The sequence below is a fragment of the Periplaneta americana genome, chromosome 4 (assembly GCF_040183065.1).
Source record: "Periplaneta americana isolate PAMFEO1 chromosome 4, P.americana_PAMFEO1_priV1, whole genome shotgun sequence".
In the NCBI taxonomy this organism is placed as follows: domain Eukaryota; kingdom Metazoa; phylum Arthropoda; class Insecta; order Blattodea; family Blattidae; genus Periplaneta; species Periplaneta americana.
Window position 1 is genome coordinate 101,420,292 of NC_091120.1, and position 17,946 is coordinate 101,438,237.

Sequence of the window (17,946 nt, forward strand, 5' to 3'; positions counted from 1 at the left end):
GAGTCCAGGGTCCAGCACTGAAAGTTACCCAGTATTTGCTCGTATTGGGCTGAGGGAAAACCACGGAAAAACCTCAACCAGGTAACTTGCTCCGACCGGGATTTGAATCCGGGCCACCTGGTTTCGGGGCCAGACGCGCTGACCGTTACTCCACGGGTGTGGACAATATGTACTACTGTGACACCACAGTATGCAATACAGCTGTTGCACATTGCTTAGCTCTATTTACGTCTAAATATGTTGTGAATGGAATGTTAAGCCATTAATATCGCTTGTCAGTGTACCACTGGTAATATTGATTTCTGCGTGACAATTAATCTCCATCACAGAAGTGTAATTCCTGACACTGCCAGGGCGGCTAAACCCGAGAACATTGTAGTTGACTAAATTTGGAAGTATTAGAGATCAGTCAACCAAGAAACCTTCTATAAATACAAATACAATCAACTTAATCCTTAAATTGGCAAAGTATCCCATAGGACATATTTCAATTTAACCTATACTATAATTATAATAAAAGAAGGTGCTAAAATTTTACAAACATCTCCTAAACCAACACCCTTCCAGATAATAAAATTATACATCAAAGAAGTTGCCCACAACATCCACTCCCATCAGATTGCCGAAAGAACATATGACAAACACTGGAGAAGGGGCCTTCTATCAATACCTAACGGACCAAGAAGATTGGCAGTAGCGCATTTCCGCCTTGCATCTGGTCATGACTGCTTGGCGCAGCATCTCCACTGTTTAGGTATTTATCAACATCCAACCTGTATCCTTTGTGACCTTCAAGAAGCGTGATGAATAGGGATCAGCTCCAACGCTGTCCAGCTCTAAAATCACTGACTGAATGTGCCAGATACTGGGAAGCGAGAAGCCTCATGCCTCTGTTACTTAATTAGTTCTTAGTTTTTAGTTCTTTAAGGATTTTGTTTAGTTCTTTCTTTAGATTTAATTTTAAGTTATATTAAGTTTTTTTTTTAATCGTGAGGTTGTGTTTAGGTAAAAGATAAGTTATCTATGTACCTGTCATTCAAATAAATAAATAAATAAATAAATAAATAAATAAATAAATAAATAAATAAATAAATAAATAAGTAAGTAAGTAAGTAAGTAAGTAAGTAAGTAAGTAAGTAAGTAAGTAAGTAAGTAAGTAAGTAAGTAAGTAAGTAAGTAAGTAAGTAAGTAAGTAAGTAAGTAAGTAAGTAAGTAAGTAAGTAAATAAATAAATAAAAAAGTAAACAAACAAATAAACAAATAAATAAATAAAGCAACAGAAAAAATTGGTAGAAAAATTAAGCTTAAGTAGAATTACAGAATATTAATTACGTACAATATAGCCGTCTCTAATAGGTGTTCCAGGAGAACAGCCCCTTATCAATTCGGGTTAAGAACTATGCCAAAAGTACAATATCAAAAACGTATCTCAGAAACAATTGAAAAGAGTTACGGGAATATAAATGATGACTAATAATCAGGGAACGGATTTATATGGACTAAAAATATATGAAATATGTAAATATATATGTAGTTATTTTTACCAAAATATGGAATTAAATATGGATTTTTACCAAAATATGGAATTAAATATGGACTTAAAATTATAAAAAAATGACTATGTACGTTAAATATTGGTACATTTTAATCAAACTAAACAAAAAATATAATGGACGTACCTTATCTTCCAATGTAGTTTCAACAAAACACAATTTTTATTGTCTGTTACCATAACAATAGGTTACAAACATTTCTTTCAAGTGCTGAAAAGTGAATCTTCTTCTATTGTCTCTGAGGATAGATTTATACTGACTAAAAGAGCGTTCGACGTCACAAGAAGTAACTGGTACATAATTCAATTTCACAATGTCTGCTGGGGATAAGTCCAAGTTAATCTTCACTGTTGATTCACCACTCATCACAGCAACAACCTTTTGTAGTTCTTCATATCCAGGGTTTTTTGAAAGTACAGTGTCCACCTTAGCTCTTACTGCATCTGCAACTTTACCTCTACCACGATTCAGTTGTTCCACAGTACTATTTATAATTTCAAAACTTTCAGATAGTGAAAGGTGCCTATTTTGGAGACTTTTGAGCGTTTTTATGATGCATGAAAATGTATGCTGAATGTGAGCTAAGTCATTCTTCACACTTATGTCACAGGTAACTGTTTTCGCAGTATCAATTGAGACTGCATCTTCAGAGTCCAATGCAAGGAGAACATTGTTAATAGAGTCTATATGTTCGGCATAATATTCAACTGCTTCTAGCCATGTACCCCATCTAGTTAAAATTGGCTTTGGTGGCAATGGAATTTCAGGGTACATTTCTTTCAACACGTTAACTCTACTGGGAGCTTTGAGAAATACTTTTTTCACTGATGAAATCAACAAATCTACTTTAGGGAAATTGTCTCTGACCACTTCTGCCACACGATGAAATGCATGCGCCACACAAGTAAAATGAGTCAATTTAGGATATACAACAGATAATGCTTGTCCAGCTTTGACCATATAAGGGGCAGCATCGCTAATAAAGAATAACACATTATCGTACATAATACCCTTTGGCCACAGGATACCCATAGCTTCGTTGAACAGTTTAACTATAGTTTTGTTATTGCACTTTTCTAGAACATCACAATGTAAAAGAATTCGTTCAGAATATTGTTCACTTAACAAACCGATAACTACATTACCAACAAGTCTACCTTCTTTGTCGGGAGTCTCATCAATGGAAACCCAAATTGAACTATCTTTAATTTCATCTCTTATCTTCTGTATTGTCTCATCGTAGATGGATGGAGCATACGTCTTCCTAAGTGTTGACTCATCCGGGATTGTATGTTGAGTATATTTTTCAAGGAATTCCCTGAAGACCTTATTCTTTAGTTTGTAGAGAGGAATATCAGCAGAGATGAGAGAACGGCACAGGTCGATGTTAAACTCAGATCTTACATTCGATGTTGTTGGTTGTGTTAAAAACAATTGTCTCTGCTTGGAATTTAGTTGTTTGTTGGACTGATGTTTACTAGTTGTAATGTGTTGTTGCACCAGGAACTTTTGTGTAGATGATACTGCACACTGACACAAATTACAAAATAATATTTTATTGTCAGTTGATAAACCATCTTCTTTAAATTCTGAAATGTAACTTGTTAGTTTTGATTTTAAATTGACTGAATGACGTACTTTTGGCATATTTACCGTCTTTATAGTATGATTTACAAAACTGAACCTATGTGTACTCTGACTGGCATTTAACTGTTGAGCTGCACAACTGAAGTCTGTTAAAAATTTTAAATTAAATTAATACAGTTTTGTAACTTACTTTCCCATTGTTGATAGGACTGCTAATTTTCAAATAACTCTGATGTTAAAGGGATTACTGAACATGTGTTTAAATCTCTATTGTTGAAATGTATTTTTAAAAGTTAATGGAATTTTGTTTTGTTTTATTGTTAAACCTAATATAATATGGACTGTTTTATATGAAATATGGAAAATATATGGAAATTAACGAAAATATGTACTAAACTCTAAAATATGGAAAAATATGGAAAATAAAAGTAGGATTTTTCAACCCTACACATTGTGAAACATAAAGATAATGCAAAATATAAATTATATTAGCTTTATAAGTAAATATGTATTTACATATAAATCCTTTCCCTGCTAATAATAAATAGCCAGTGATGATTCGAAAACTGATGATGCAATAATACCAATAGTTGTATCACAGACTTCATGTTTTTCGAGAACCTCAAGAGTTTCTCTAGGAACACCTCCTCTTGCTCCAAACGTAAGGCCAATAACCTTCCAGGTGATAAAGTGCTCTGTACCCAAACGTTGACTGCAAGGCTTATAGATTTATTGTTTTTCACTGCAGATTTCGCTGGGCTGCTGTACCTTACGCTTACAAGCAAACATTCTGATGGGGGGGGGGGCAGATAAAAAAGTTACATTTTTTTCTTCCACCATGTTAATAATGTCAAAAGAAGTGCTTATACAAATTTTGGCCGCAATTACGAGACCGTCCGGAAAGTGAACTGTGTTGTAGCGATTGTTACGAAATAATTCTCCATGACGGCAAAATACCATGTGGATGGAGCCCCGGGGTAGTTCAGTGGTAGAACATTCAGTGCGTGGAGCTGAAGGTCCTTGGTTCGATCTCCGTTATTAATAAATAATAAACCTAACAGAGAATTCTATTGGCTTAAAAATTAATAACATAATCATATATACTATTGTTTTAGTTTAAAAAATTTATGAGAGGTATTTTAGATGCAAAATAAGGACACCAGGATATGCAATGGCTCCTCCTTATTTGTAACTCTATTAACTGGTTGGCTAAAAAAGATTCCGTCATATGCCTTCTGAATTTCGATAATTTGGTGTAACTTAACCCTTAAGGGGAGCAGGTACAGCCTATATGGGTAAAATTATAAAAAAAATATTGCACATTTAAATAAAATAACTTACTATAATAATACCGGACAGCTGTATATTAGCAGCATTGACGTGAGTGAGAAATATCGCGGACCTTAACATCTAGCAGAGCGGCGTGGAATTACGTCTTCAAATACAAATATTAATATAGCGGAATTCGGACTATTGTTTAAAACGTGAGTTACTAATAAGAAAGATGTGAAACACTTAACAAATGTTGAATAATATTTAATGTAAAATTATGTTATATCAAAGCTGCATATTATGAGAAATATTGCATACTTCATATTACTTTCCGTAATTAATTGTTACATATTTTTTCTTTGGTTTAGTAAGACAAAATCAATTCTGACATTATTATTATTATTATTATTATTATTATTATTATTATTATTGTTATCCAAATATTGAAACCCTATTTTACCCTTTGGTATATTAGGGTTGTAGTTTGTTACATGTGAAATACGTTATGTAGAGATACCGGTAATACACAATTTTAAAGAAGTAGTAGTAGGCATGAGTAATAGTTACAATATAAATACATTACTGTAATTAATAGACAGTAAACAATACTAAATACATTATGCAATAATTACATTCAGTTAAAACAAAATTAAATAAAATTAGAAATTCTAATCGAAGGTGTAGAGAGATTGCAAGAATATGACATAAATTTACGATTTTATACATAATTTTAAGCAATAGTAAAGAGATAATGCACAAATTGACTTAGTTACAAATTAAACACCTAATATATAGGTGGTTTGCGATAGTAAAGAAATAAAAACAAAATTACTTACGGTTAAAAACTATATACCTGTCATCAAATACTGAACAATAGTAAAATCCATAATACAAACATAAGTTAGTTATTGTTGTTATTACTATTAGTATGTCCCAAAGAGAGACAACTTGTTTTAGATAGTGTATTAGGATTTTATATTATCATTAATTTACATACACTTAATAGCTACAGTCTTGCGTAGATGTGATGTATAAACTCTGTAAATTGTTTATAACAACATTTTTTCCTAAGTAAATGGTAAAGGGGTGTGCAGTAATTTAAATTGCAGTCCGAGATGTATCTTAAAAAGTGTATTTTTCTTTCAAACACTGGACAGTGAAAAATCAAATGTTCAACAGTCTGATTGTCTTTGCATATGCACAGAGATTCTTCTGCACTTTTGATCCTATATCTTTCAAAGTAGGAACCGAATTTTCCATGGCCGGTCATAAATTGAGTGAAAAAGAAGTCGGGTGAGAACTGACTGCAACATAGTCTGTCTTGTACATTGGGAAAGAATAATTTTTTGGTCACGGAGCCTTTAACACTAGAATTTCAGTATGTATTCCACTTGAGTGTAGTGTGCTTGAGCCTCTGCTTAATGTATGAAATAGGACAGGTGGAATATTTATATTCTGGGTTGGTTGAGGCTGCTTGCTTCGCCAATGTATCCGCTCTTTCGTTTCCTTCAGCACCTGACATTAAGAATAAATTTACAATAATGCTTTATATATGCATTGCTGACAACTGCAAAGATAAAATTGATAGTAATTTGATGCTTGTAATAATTAGTTAAGGCATGTGGACAACAATAAAACTTAATTTGATAAAACCTTAAAATTTCCAATACATTTTAACTTCTATTCATTTATTAGGTCTAAATAAAAAGCTAATTTGTATTTTTCTATCAACACAAAGACGAAGGAAATTAGGCCTACTAAAGAATGTTGTTGACTCACGTTTTATGATTCCTCGGAAATCGAAAGTACAATTTGGAGCAATTTGTAATGCTGTAATTTTGTACCAATGCACATATACACCCTTGACATTTTAACACAGCACTAATTAATAAAAATATTAACTAGCCCAGCAACAATATACATTGCAGTTGATTACAGTTTGTTTCGAGGGTATCGCCACACCGGCCGCCTAGGTAGTAGCATCAGCGTCGTTCGCGCGCAGAACTGCTAACTCTCCGGTATTAGTGTTGTTGTTTGCTAATGCTGAATTTCTAACAACGACATCATTAATTCTCCCGCTCTCCAGTATTTTCCACTCAAGGACGCCAAGTTGATAGTGACTGGGCAGTGCTGAAGATGATTTTGATCCATTTCCTCCTGAAGATCACATAAGGGGCAGAGTGGTGAAGGAGATATTCCAATCCTGTGGAGATGTTTGGCCAAGCAGTCGTGGAGGCGGGGCTTAGTATCCAATGAACCAGACGACCAAATCAGGAAAATTGGACATTTCTAACTTGCTGGTTGGTAAGAGGTGAGGAGAAGCCAAGAATAGTCCCAACGTGGGAAGAGGACGACCAACACCTCCATACAGTAGAACCACGACAATTATTGACATGCTGACCTGTCATGGCATGTGAGGCGTCCCCTCGCTGGTAAACAGGGGAAAAGGTCGGTGGACTTAGTACATTGATAATCCTCCCGGCTAGGTCGAATGAACCCGCCAACCAACGCCGGGTGTGGTCCTCCAAACATTTTGGGGGTAGTGTATGAGCGCCAAAGCTGAAAAAGATGGTGCTCAATCTAAAACGGTTACAATTTTGGGCTAAACTAGCACTCCAGTTTTAATGATGAATGGAGCAGTAACATTTAACTCCGGTATTAGCGGAATAAGATATTTGCACCCCTCAGAGACTGCATATGTAATTTATAATAAGAAATTAATAAATCTGATTAATGTTTACCCTGTTTAAATAATTAACACACTTATGTACTAAAAATTTAATAATTTATGTCCTAAGTCACTTTTTAATGGCGTCTAAATTTCCATACGCTAGGCTTTGAGGAATACTTTCAGAGACGTCTAAATTTTCATACGCTAGGTTCTTGAAGATACATTCAGAGACTTTGAAGTAGGAATTATATATTGCAATTTTATTAAATACACAAAAATGTGTCAATTTAACAGTTTTTCGTAACTTGTAATCAGTTGATGCAAATCCGTCTACCTTTTTCCGTATTTTACTAAATTTGACAAAACATTATACAAGTAACTTTAATTTTATTGAAACTTTTTTACTACATTTATTGACATACGTATATATCAACGACAATACAAAATCTATATTTTGGGGGTAACGTACTGCAATCTACATGTCATTGAAAATAACTATAATTATGTTTGTAATATTATAAAATAATAATTATTCAATATATTTTCATATCACACACTTTCTAGAAAATTCCTACAACTAAACTCACATTCTCTAGAGTAAATACATGAGAATCAACATACTCATGACTTAGTGTGGTTGAGCATGAAGCATTCAATGTGTAAGGCAACGTTGCATTTTGTGCAAATATGTGTTACAGCTTTGTGGCAGCGTTCACATCTTCTTTGAGTAGGACTTTTACCTGGCCAGTGTTCTTTACTGTCAAAGCGTACTTCAGAAAAGACACCAGAACTACGCTGAGGATTCACAATTCTGGGTCGTGACACTGTTGGTGCTGCAAGCAAGGGGATAATTATTCTTCTCCAAAATTCAAGTAAAGGTATCCCGCGCTCCACATGCCTGTACAAAAACCATGCATTCACTACAGCAGCGTTAAGACAGAATCGCACAACAGGCCAATACCATTTTTTTGACCGGATACCAATACGGTAGGCACCCCTGAATTGGTCAAATAAGTCCAAACCTCCCATACCTGCGTTGTACTCATTGACCAAACTCGGCTGAGGTATGTTTACTCTGTTTTTGGAAGATGCACTATACTGTATCTTGAACACTTGGTGAGTCCTGTAACAAGACTGTCAGTTCCATTGGTAGCCATGGTTACTTGACTGTTGTCATTCCAACACACGAGAGTGATGTTGCTGGCTGGATCTCGTACAGAATCAAAGGAACCCCTGGCAGATTTATTCAAATCCTTCAGCGGTGCTTTTTGAGTCCTATCTGCTCTTATTGCACCAGTCACATTGATTTCTTTCCTAGTCATGTCTTCCAGTAGTGGAATCGAATTGAAATAATTGTTAATAAACTCTTGACTTCGAGGTGGCACAAATCCTTCGATCATTTGTTTTGTAATATATCTCCCCAGAGTCTGCCTGGATCTCTTTCTTCGCGGCCTTCGTACAATTTTATACGAACACAGTATTCATTGGGTTTATTCAGACACCAGAACATGAACTCAAATCTAATAGGTTTTCCTCTGATAAACTGTTTTAGATGGTGTTGTCCGTAATATGGTTCCATGGCCTCATCAAAGGAATAACAGAAGGCAAGGGTTTAGCACATTCCTCACACTGCTTACTGATGTACCTAAGCAAAGGCTGTAATTTGTGGATAATCCCAACATTTGCATTTTCACATTTATCACTGAAATGCATGTACTTCAATATAGACAAAAATCTGTCTCTTGACATGCAATTAGATACAGCAGCATTGTTGACAATCACTCTGTGTTTCCCAATACATTTTTTTGTTTGGCACTTTAGCATATCCTGAGAGCAATAGTGCCTAGCGTCTTATACATTTCGTCAATATCAACAGTGTAACTTTAGTCTCCATATTTGTACTGTGCATATTTTTTCTTTCTTTGCAGATATGACTTAAGAACTCTGGTTTCCAGAAAAGCTGAAAGACTTGCAAAAGCGCATGCCATTTTGAATTTGGTATCTTCGGCTGTCTCTTGTTTTAAAGTTATACTATCCCAGTGCTTCTCAATAACTCTCTTTTCTTTCTTCGAATAAGCACTACCATCAGAAGGTTTTCTTTTTGTTGCACTGGCTGATGGGACTTCAGGTGTTGTAATGGCTGTCTTTTCTAGTGGTGCAGCAGTGGATTAAAAATTAAGTTCAAACTAATTTTTTCCTTTTCCTGAGTAACGATCCGAACTTCTGCGCCACGACCCAAGACACCAGGTCCAAGAAAATGGGGATCGTTTACATTTACTTCTAGATCTTCTTCAGAAATTTCATCTATGTTCGTATCATTTTCATTGTCAGGAGGAAGAATAACAAAGTCAATAGTCTCTGCCTTCTGAATTGCATCGTCGTTTTCTTCTAAAGTTGTTAGAATTTCTTCAACAGTAAGATCGCGTGTCCTGGAAGGAATATTCATTACTTGATTCTACGAAAGCCTAACGTATGAATTTTTCGACACTCACATTCACATTCTGTTTTAAAGGTTATCATTAGGATAAATATAAAAGTCATTGTTGTACAGATGTAGCTACATCAATACGCTTTATGAATCAACAATCAATAAAACTTCAACAAATGTGTAAAAGAAAAACTAAACAATAAACTTACCGACAGCACGATATTGATAATTTTTCTGCGACATCTTCTTGTTTATAGGTTTTGGCAGCATTTTGCACAAACTCACGCGGAAAACACTACTATAATCAAATGGTGGAATGTTTAAACATACCAAAGCAACATCCGTAAGTTAAAAAAATAAAAAATGCGGCGCGCAAATACCAATTAAATATTACACATTTTTCGCATGAAAAGTTTAGACTCTAGTCTTTCATGGGTTAAATTGGCAAAATTTCATTTCTCGCACCAGTTTATTAAACCGCGTCGGACTGTAAAGAAAATTACTATCGCATTGTCCATATTTTATATGTTGTACAATATTATAGTATTGTGAAATTTTAATTTTCCTACCAATTTTTTTCTATTCTATTAAAATTATATAGCCTATTAACCTGTTGTATTCTATAGGATACTTTGCGAATTTAAGGGTTAAGGGTTATTCAATGGACTATAATTTTGCTTGATTATTCTTTATGCCCAATAATTTGAATAGTTCCCATGTGATTAGTGTTTTTTTTTTCGGGATCTATGCTATGGTAAGTTTGCCGCCTCTTCAGCTTTCACTGTATATATAGGTCTACTGTAAGTGTACAGTTCGGCATTTTTGGAGCATATTTATATGCACATTTTAGGAGTTTTGTGCATATAACTTTAAATACTAGCAATTACTTAAATACTTAAACATACTGATACACATCCATGTCTGTTGTCAGCCTCGTCCCTAGGCCAACCCCCTCCGTGCGTCGCCAACCGGCGATAGGGGAATGCTATGGAATAATGACGAAATGGAGAAATGGTGATGGAATGATGTAATTACCTAATATGAGGAAAAACGGGAGAACCCCGAGAACACCCCCAACTGCGACCTTGTCCATCACAATGAAAAATCCCAGATCTCTCCCGGACTCGAATCCGGGCTGCCTGCGTGACAGACCGGAGGTCTGACCACTCAGTCACCGTAGAGGTTTGCGGGGGTTGCCTGCTTGGAAACTGGGCACGCAGCGAACCTTAGTGTAGTCAACCGGTGTGGGTTTTGGAATGCGCCTAGCTTGAAGGTTAGCGCAATAGATCGTTACAGGTCGCAGTGCTGGGCTATAATGCCACCTTTCGTAAATTCCATTCCATTTCTGTTCTCAGCAAATAGACCGGTGCCTCAGTGACCAGAGCTTCCAGTGCCTATTCCACGAGAAATGTTAATTTTGACTGAAAGCTCGAAATAACTTGGGAAGTAAGTCAAAAAACCTGGACGATGAAAAAAAAACTTGGTAAACAAATTCCAAATCAGCAGGAAAAAGTCTGTACTCTATGGGAATAAACCGTTCAGTCTCTTTCAGAAAACAAGTATTTGATCAGTATAGAGTTAATTTATGTAATTGCATGTCAAAAACTCATGGTTAAGTAAAGAAAAATGAGCAGCGATAGAAAAATTTGGTAATCGGAATTGAATTCAGCGAGAAAAATTCTAGAAAAAGAAATCCTAATTTATCTTTCAAGAGACAAAATGTTTAATTAAATACGAGTACTACAAATATGTTCTTAAAATTCATGATTACTTAAAAACCTTCGATGATGGAAAAAAAATTATAAATATATTTAAAATTAGCATGAAAAAGTCTATAAGAATCAAACATTCTTTCTCAGACCAGTGTTATTGTTGCGCTGATCAGGTTCAGTACTTAATTGCACTAGTCCGACTTACCGTGTTTTCTGCGTCCGGATGGGCGCCGCTGTCCAGAAGTAGCTGCACAACTTGCGTCTGCTGGTTCTCGGTGGCCGTGTGTAGGGGACAGTTGCCGTCCTCGTCGCGGGCGTCCAGGTCGGCCTCGTGCCGCAGTAGGAACTCCACAACCTCCACGTGACCCTTCTCGCAGGCGGCGTGTAAAGGCGTCCTCCCTTGCTGCAATGTCACACGGGAAGGAGGTTACTGGATTTATGTGCTCCAAACTTTGCTCTTTATGCTTTCAAGTGGCACTCCAAACTGCTTGCAATTAGGGGCTACAGCAGTACGTGGGACTTTCAACGAGATGAATAACTGGGCACCGCTATGTTACCAACTTCGGCGGCCAGAGCCATTACCATCCATCTTCTTTGTTTAATCTCGTTGAACTACTCTCGAAAATGTTTGTTGGGTATTGGTGCTGAGGGCAACTGAAAAAAGTAGTTTGGTTAGTTATGACTTCTATACAGTACAGTATCTCGAGAGAGAAAAAAGGGTGAATATAATTTAGAAATCTACTAGATTTTATTTGGTAAATTGGAAAAGCTAAATTATGGAACGTACCGGAATATACGGGTTACCTCCAAAATCACTGAAAGAATTGAAAGCTTCTATACGACAACAAAGCCTCTAATTAAAATACGATCCACGAAAGATCGCAATTAAACTTAAATTAATAAAGAGGTGTGGCAGAATTGTAGGTTTATCACAAACACTTTTGTGCATTTATAATCATGGTGTAATAAGGCAAAGTTCAAGCAGAAATGGGAAGAACTTGATGGAATGATTAAAATTATAAATACGTTTCAAATATAATTTGCGAATCAAAGAAGGAATTCCGAATCAAGTGAGTTGCCTACCTGTTAATAAACGTATGGGGTAAACATTGGTAATTTCGTGGCAGTGGTTATTTCGTGATACTTTTTCTTTGCTCTTTCGTGAACTAACCAATGGTGTTACGAGATTCAAATTTCCGCCAAGGGATTGCATATGTTGTCCGGTTTCCAGAAACATACAGCTACGCTTTGTGTGACTATTGTAGCTGCTTCTGTGAGCTTTTATGTTTGGAGAGAGCAAGTTAGCGTCGATTTCTCAGGCGTATAAATTTTGTGGATGTTTGTAATTACATTACAGACTTATTACTAGGGCCCGGATTTTGATGACCTAAAGAATACTAAAAAATGACCTTAAAATGATGACTTTATGACTTTAAAATCAATTAAAAATGACCTAAAAATAAAAAAGAATGACTTAAAAATTACCTTTATTTGTCGACCTCCTTGCGCAATATGGCAATATCACTTACACTTTATCACTCAACACTGCATTACAATAACTTACAAACACCTTTTGCAAGTTTTCAAATTTGAAGGACCGTCGATTATTATCAAATAATAAGGACTTATACATGGAAAAGGTTCTTTCCACATCGACTGAAGATACAGGAGCATACTTAAAGCAGCAAATATCGCCGGCTTCCAGCCCTTCTTCAACGAATGAATACTTCTTGCCTGACAGTACATCAGAAATCTTGCTCATTGTGTCATATCCACTGTTCTTGTTCAACACATTTTCCATTTTAGCAAAGGCAAGTTTGCCCACTTCACCTTTCACACCACTTACAACTGATTTCACCAATTCTATTTGAGTTGACATAGGACATCCACGTTGTTCCAGGGAAGTGATAATTCGTGGCAGAAATCCAAAATTAGATCTTATGTACGCCAATTTCCCTTGAATTTCTGAGTGAGAGAGAAGGTCCTGGGATATTTCTATGAATGCTGCACTGTCACTATCAAAATAATCTATGACTTTTTTCACAATTTCAAAATGTTCACAGTAATAATTACAGGCATCTAACCAGGTTCCCCACCTAGTGAGTATTGGAGCTGGTGGAAGCGGTATCCCATGGGCTTCACTTTGGAATATATTCACACGAGATGGTGATTTCAGAAATACTTTTTCACATTTCCGATTAATTTATCCACGTCTGGAAAATTACCCCTTATTTCTTCTGCAACTCTGTGGCAAGCATGCGCCAAGCAGGTTACATGCATCATCTTTGAATACAGCGCCTTAAGGGAGTTTGCGGCCTTAACCATATATGGCGCTGCGTCCGTAAGAAAGAGAAGCACAGAATCATGTTGAAAACCGCTAGGCCACAGATAGTTCATTGATTTGTCAAGTAATTTGGCTATGGTGGAGAAGTTTGCTTTCTCAAAGACTTCACAATTTAAAAGGAAAATGTCACCACTGTTTTCTTCATTCATTTCCCCAACAATTACATTTACAACATAGCGACCCATGCAATCTGTGGTCTCATCAATTGAGACCCAGATTTTTTTCCCGTCCAGTTTCGCTGGTATGGCATCAATAGTTTTGTTGTAACATGATTCAATATAATTTTTTCTAATTGTCGACTCATCTGGGGTGGATTTTCCAGTGTATTTCTGCAGGAAATCTCGGAAGACATTATTATTGAGTTTGTGGAATGGGATGTTTGCCGAGACAAAAGCTTGACATAGCTCTTCGTAAAACACTGAATTCGCTGAGTTTGCACTAGTGCACTGCCCGAGAAGCATCTGTTGTTTTTTTCTTTCTCCTGCTTGAAGACCGCGTTTATGTTTCTCTCTGTTCACATGTTGGTCCACGGTGAATCTCTTCTCTGCTGCAACCTTCACTTCACAAATTTTACAGTACAATATAGCACCATCACTAGAAAATACAGTTCGCCATACTCCGATACAAACGCTTTTAATTTCGCGGAATTGCTTGTTTTTAATTTCGGCATAGCAAAATACAGTAGAAATATTACTTCAGTACCTCTAAACGACTACCTTCCGCTCTGTGAATGACTGAATTGTAACCAGTACACAAGAACCCGTGACAGTGCGAACCTCAAGCAGGTAATTTCACCCCCACATTCCTTTAGAGGACAAAGTCTGTCTTAAAATAGACATGACCGGTTAGTTGGACGAGTCCAAATGTTTAACAGAACATGACTAGGGGAGACCACAATGTAACAGATTTCCAAGAATTCATAGATTTCGTGCTTCAGAAACATAATTTTACTAATATTAACAATAATGCAATCAAAATCGCTAAAAATGACAAAAACCCGGATTTGTTCTTAAAATATGACTATTAGAAAGTAATAATCCGTAAAAAATGCTCTATCAGAGAAAAGTGTCCAAAAATGGATAAAAATGACCCATCAAATTGGTTTAATTTCACTGAAGATTATATGGGCTACATTTATCTTCCATAGAGCATTGTCCTAGCATCATCAGAAAAAAGATGCAAAGTCATCGAAATCCGGGCCCTACTTATTACTAAAGGTAAGCATATAATATTTGGTACAGTGATTTATTATATCTTAATTAAATTTTAGAAAATGTTTTTGGAATTTTAGACACAGCTGTAGTCGCCATATAGGCTTAGCTTTACTGATAGAAATCTTAGCTGTTTGAGGCGAAATTTTGTTGAGCATTAAGCGTTACATTTTATACTATTTTAAAAATTGTATTACAATACGAATTTTAGAAATCTGAAGATAAGATGTGATAACAAAAAAGAAAAGGGGGACGCAATGGATTCATTGTAGCTTCTGTTTGATTTGTTATCATATTAAGTGCCAATGATAAGTGCTAGATGACTTACAAGAATTGTGACAGAAGATGAAACATGGCTCCACCATTTTGGACCGGAGACAGAGGCAGACAATAGAGTGGCATCATGCAAATTCACCAAAGAAATAGAAATTCAAAAGTGCACCTTCGGCAGGAAAAGTTATGGCTACTGTGTTTTTCGATTCAGAAGGACTCTTGCTTGTGGACATCATGCCACACCGAACCACCATTAATTCTGACGCGTATGTGGCAACTCTCAAGAAACTTCAAGCTGGGCTGAGTCGTGTTCTACGACATCGGGAGGAGCAGGATGTTCTGCTATTGCACGACAACGCACAGCCATATGTCAGTCACAAGACCACAGAACAGATCAGACAACACTGAAACAACCGCCTTACAGTCCTGAACTGGCACCGTGCGATTACCATCTTTTTAATAAACTGAAGGATCCCTTCGCGGAACGAGGTTAGAAGATGACTCCCTTGTGCACGCTGCTAAAGAGTGGCTCAGACGTGTTGGTCCAGACTTTTACCGTGCTGGACTACAGGCCCTCGTTTCTAGGTTACGTAAGGCAGTTGAAAGGGACGGGGATTATGTGGAAAAGTGACATTTTGTTCCTAAAGGATGTATCTACATTCTGTGAAAATAGCAAGGCTATAGGAAAAAAATATAATTTTTAAACATTTTACGCATTACTTTTGGAGTTACCCTAGTAATATAGGCTATAGTAAAGTCCGTAATAAAAGTGTTCACCCTTTCAGGGCAAAGAAGATCCCTTTTAAATTTCAATTTTTACTTTGATTTCATTCTTATTATGTGTTGATATGTATTTCTATGTTTTCTTGCTATGAATATTGGACGGAATTACTATGTTTGAAGTCCTGTAACAATAAGTGAGAATTTCATTTGACTAATGAATTTTTCCACAATTCTTCTACCTCTCACAAATTATCAATGCAATATCACGAAATTACCAAGGTTATCACGAAACAACCAACCTTTTAGCTTAAGTTGTAAAAGTGGTTTTTGGCATTTGTTCCAAGAACGTATCCAATCTTTTATGTCTCCAGATTTGTACAGCAAATTATCGTCTTTAAGATGAAAAAATCGGAATAAGGATATATTTACACATTTGCATTATAAATTAATTTTCATGAAATTATCACGAAATTACCAATGTTTACCCTATAGGTCTACATGAATTCCGAACCCGACGAAATTCCAGATTGTTTCACAGAGGACCTGTTGTCTATTAAAACTGACAACAACAAATTTATTTATTTTTTTGATTATTTAATGGATAATTATATTGATTGAAGTAGTTCAATTCCTCCATCATTCCTGTACAGACTAGATTACTAGAACTAAGAATGCGAGTCCTTTCACTCCAGTTATAATTCTTGATTTTGATATAGGTACAATCCTGATATTTTTTGTAAAGTAAAGTTGATGCTTTGTTAAATATTCAAATTTAGATTATACAGAGAGGACTGTAAGTAATGTTATTAACTTCAGGGGATTATTCTTTCAGATATTTAAAACAAAAACACTCAATATAGTTCTGCTCGTTTTTGCTTCCTTTTCGAGATAAAAATTGTTTTATACCAAACATTTCATTGCGTGTTTTGGAAAAGCTATTGATATAATTCCCAATATGATCTACCAGTTCAAGAGAGCAGTGTATTATGATAAAAATGATCGAACTAATTTTGGGTTTGTCCTTTAAATGTACAGAAATTCGATTCGAATATTGTAATATTCCTTTTGAGAACGGAAAATTAAATTTGTTCGGATCAAATTTTTGTAATATACGATTTACTCTTGTAACTTTCAATTAAAAATTCTGAGTTCCTTCAACGGAACGGCCAAAAACAGAGTGAATCAAATGGCCAACCGGCTTCCCCATACCCTCAAATTCTAGTGCAAAGACACGCGATCGGATACATTTTTATTTAGTTTTCCTCCCATTAACCTTAATTAAATTATTTATTTATTCATTTATTTCTTCACTGGATATACTCTGAATAACCGATGAAGTTTTTGTCCGAAACGACCTTGTGAATGGCTTCTCGTTTATTGAATTTCCCGTATATGGCTATTTTATACTAGGAGTATAATAAAGTATGTATTGGAAAGAAATACTTTTATTAAATCTGTACTGTAACCGCGTTGGTAGTTTAGTTGACAAAGCATTGGCTTACGACAATTGCGGACCCGGTTCAAATCCTGGTTGGGACAAGTTACTTGGTTGAGAGTTAACACATTAAGAGCAATGTTGGAAAACTTTCGAAGCTGGATCTTGGCCTCATTTCGTTGGCATTATCACCTTCATTTCAGTCATACGCTAGATAAACGTAGAAGTTAATAAAGCGTCTTAAAATAAAGCAATTAAAATATTGTACTTATGCAACTAATGGGATAAGCGCATTATTATCGCTTTCGTGTATAGATCAGGTCTTCTTACCATACTTTACACCAGGCATGTAAATTGATGCCCACAGGAGCAAGCGCGCGCTTTAGAGTCCAGGAGAGCATGAGCGCTTTACAACGGAAAGGAAAGAGACAGACGAAAGAGGTGGTATATGCCGTTTGGTCGAGCTATACTCAGGGATGGCCAGCACTGATTCAATAGATAAAGGGAAGAGAACTTATTAAAACTGTATCCATGTTAATTTTTAGATTTGCCTGAGAAGTATAAGTGCATTATAAGAATGTAAGTTTTAATTTTAATGCTCATTTTTCACAAGTTTGATTTTTTTATTCAAAAGAAATATTTTCTCAACTTTTCGTACAGAAAAGTGAAATTTTCAGGTATAGGCCTATTTATTTAGTAGCCTTACAGAATGTTTTCGTAAATCTAATATACCGTAT

General features: G+C 35.8%; 1 protein-coding gene across 3 annotated transcripts in view; it reads right to left on the minus strand.

Moving 5' to 3' along the window:
* Positions 1 to 17,946, minus strand: part of LOC138698095 (ankyrin repeat and death domain-containing protein 1A-like) — a 1,102,342-nt gene that overhangs the window by 126,093 nt on the left and 958,303 nt on the right. For all 3 annotated transcript variants that reach the window (XR_011331695.1, XM_069823807.1, XM_069823808.1), the window contains exon 8: positions 11,429 to 11,626. Coding sequence is in view for 2 of the 3 variants with exons in the window: in XM_069823807.1 (XP_069679908.1) it covers positions 11,429 to 11,626 (198 nt within the window). In the remaining variant the exon portion in view is untranslated. The remainder of the gene's footprint in view (positions 1 to 11,428; positions 11,627 to 17,946) is intronic.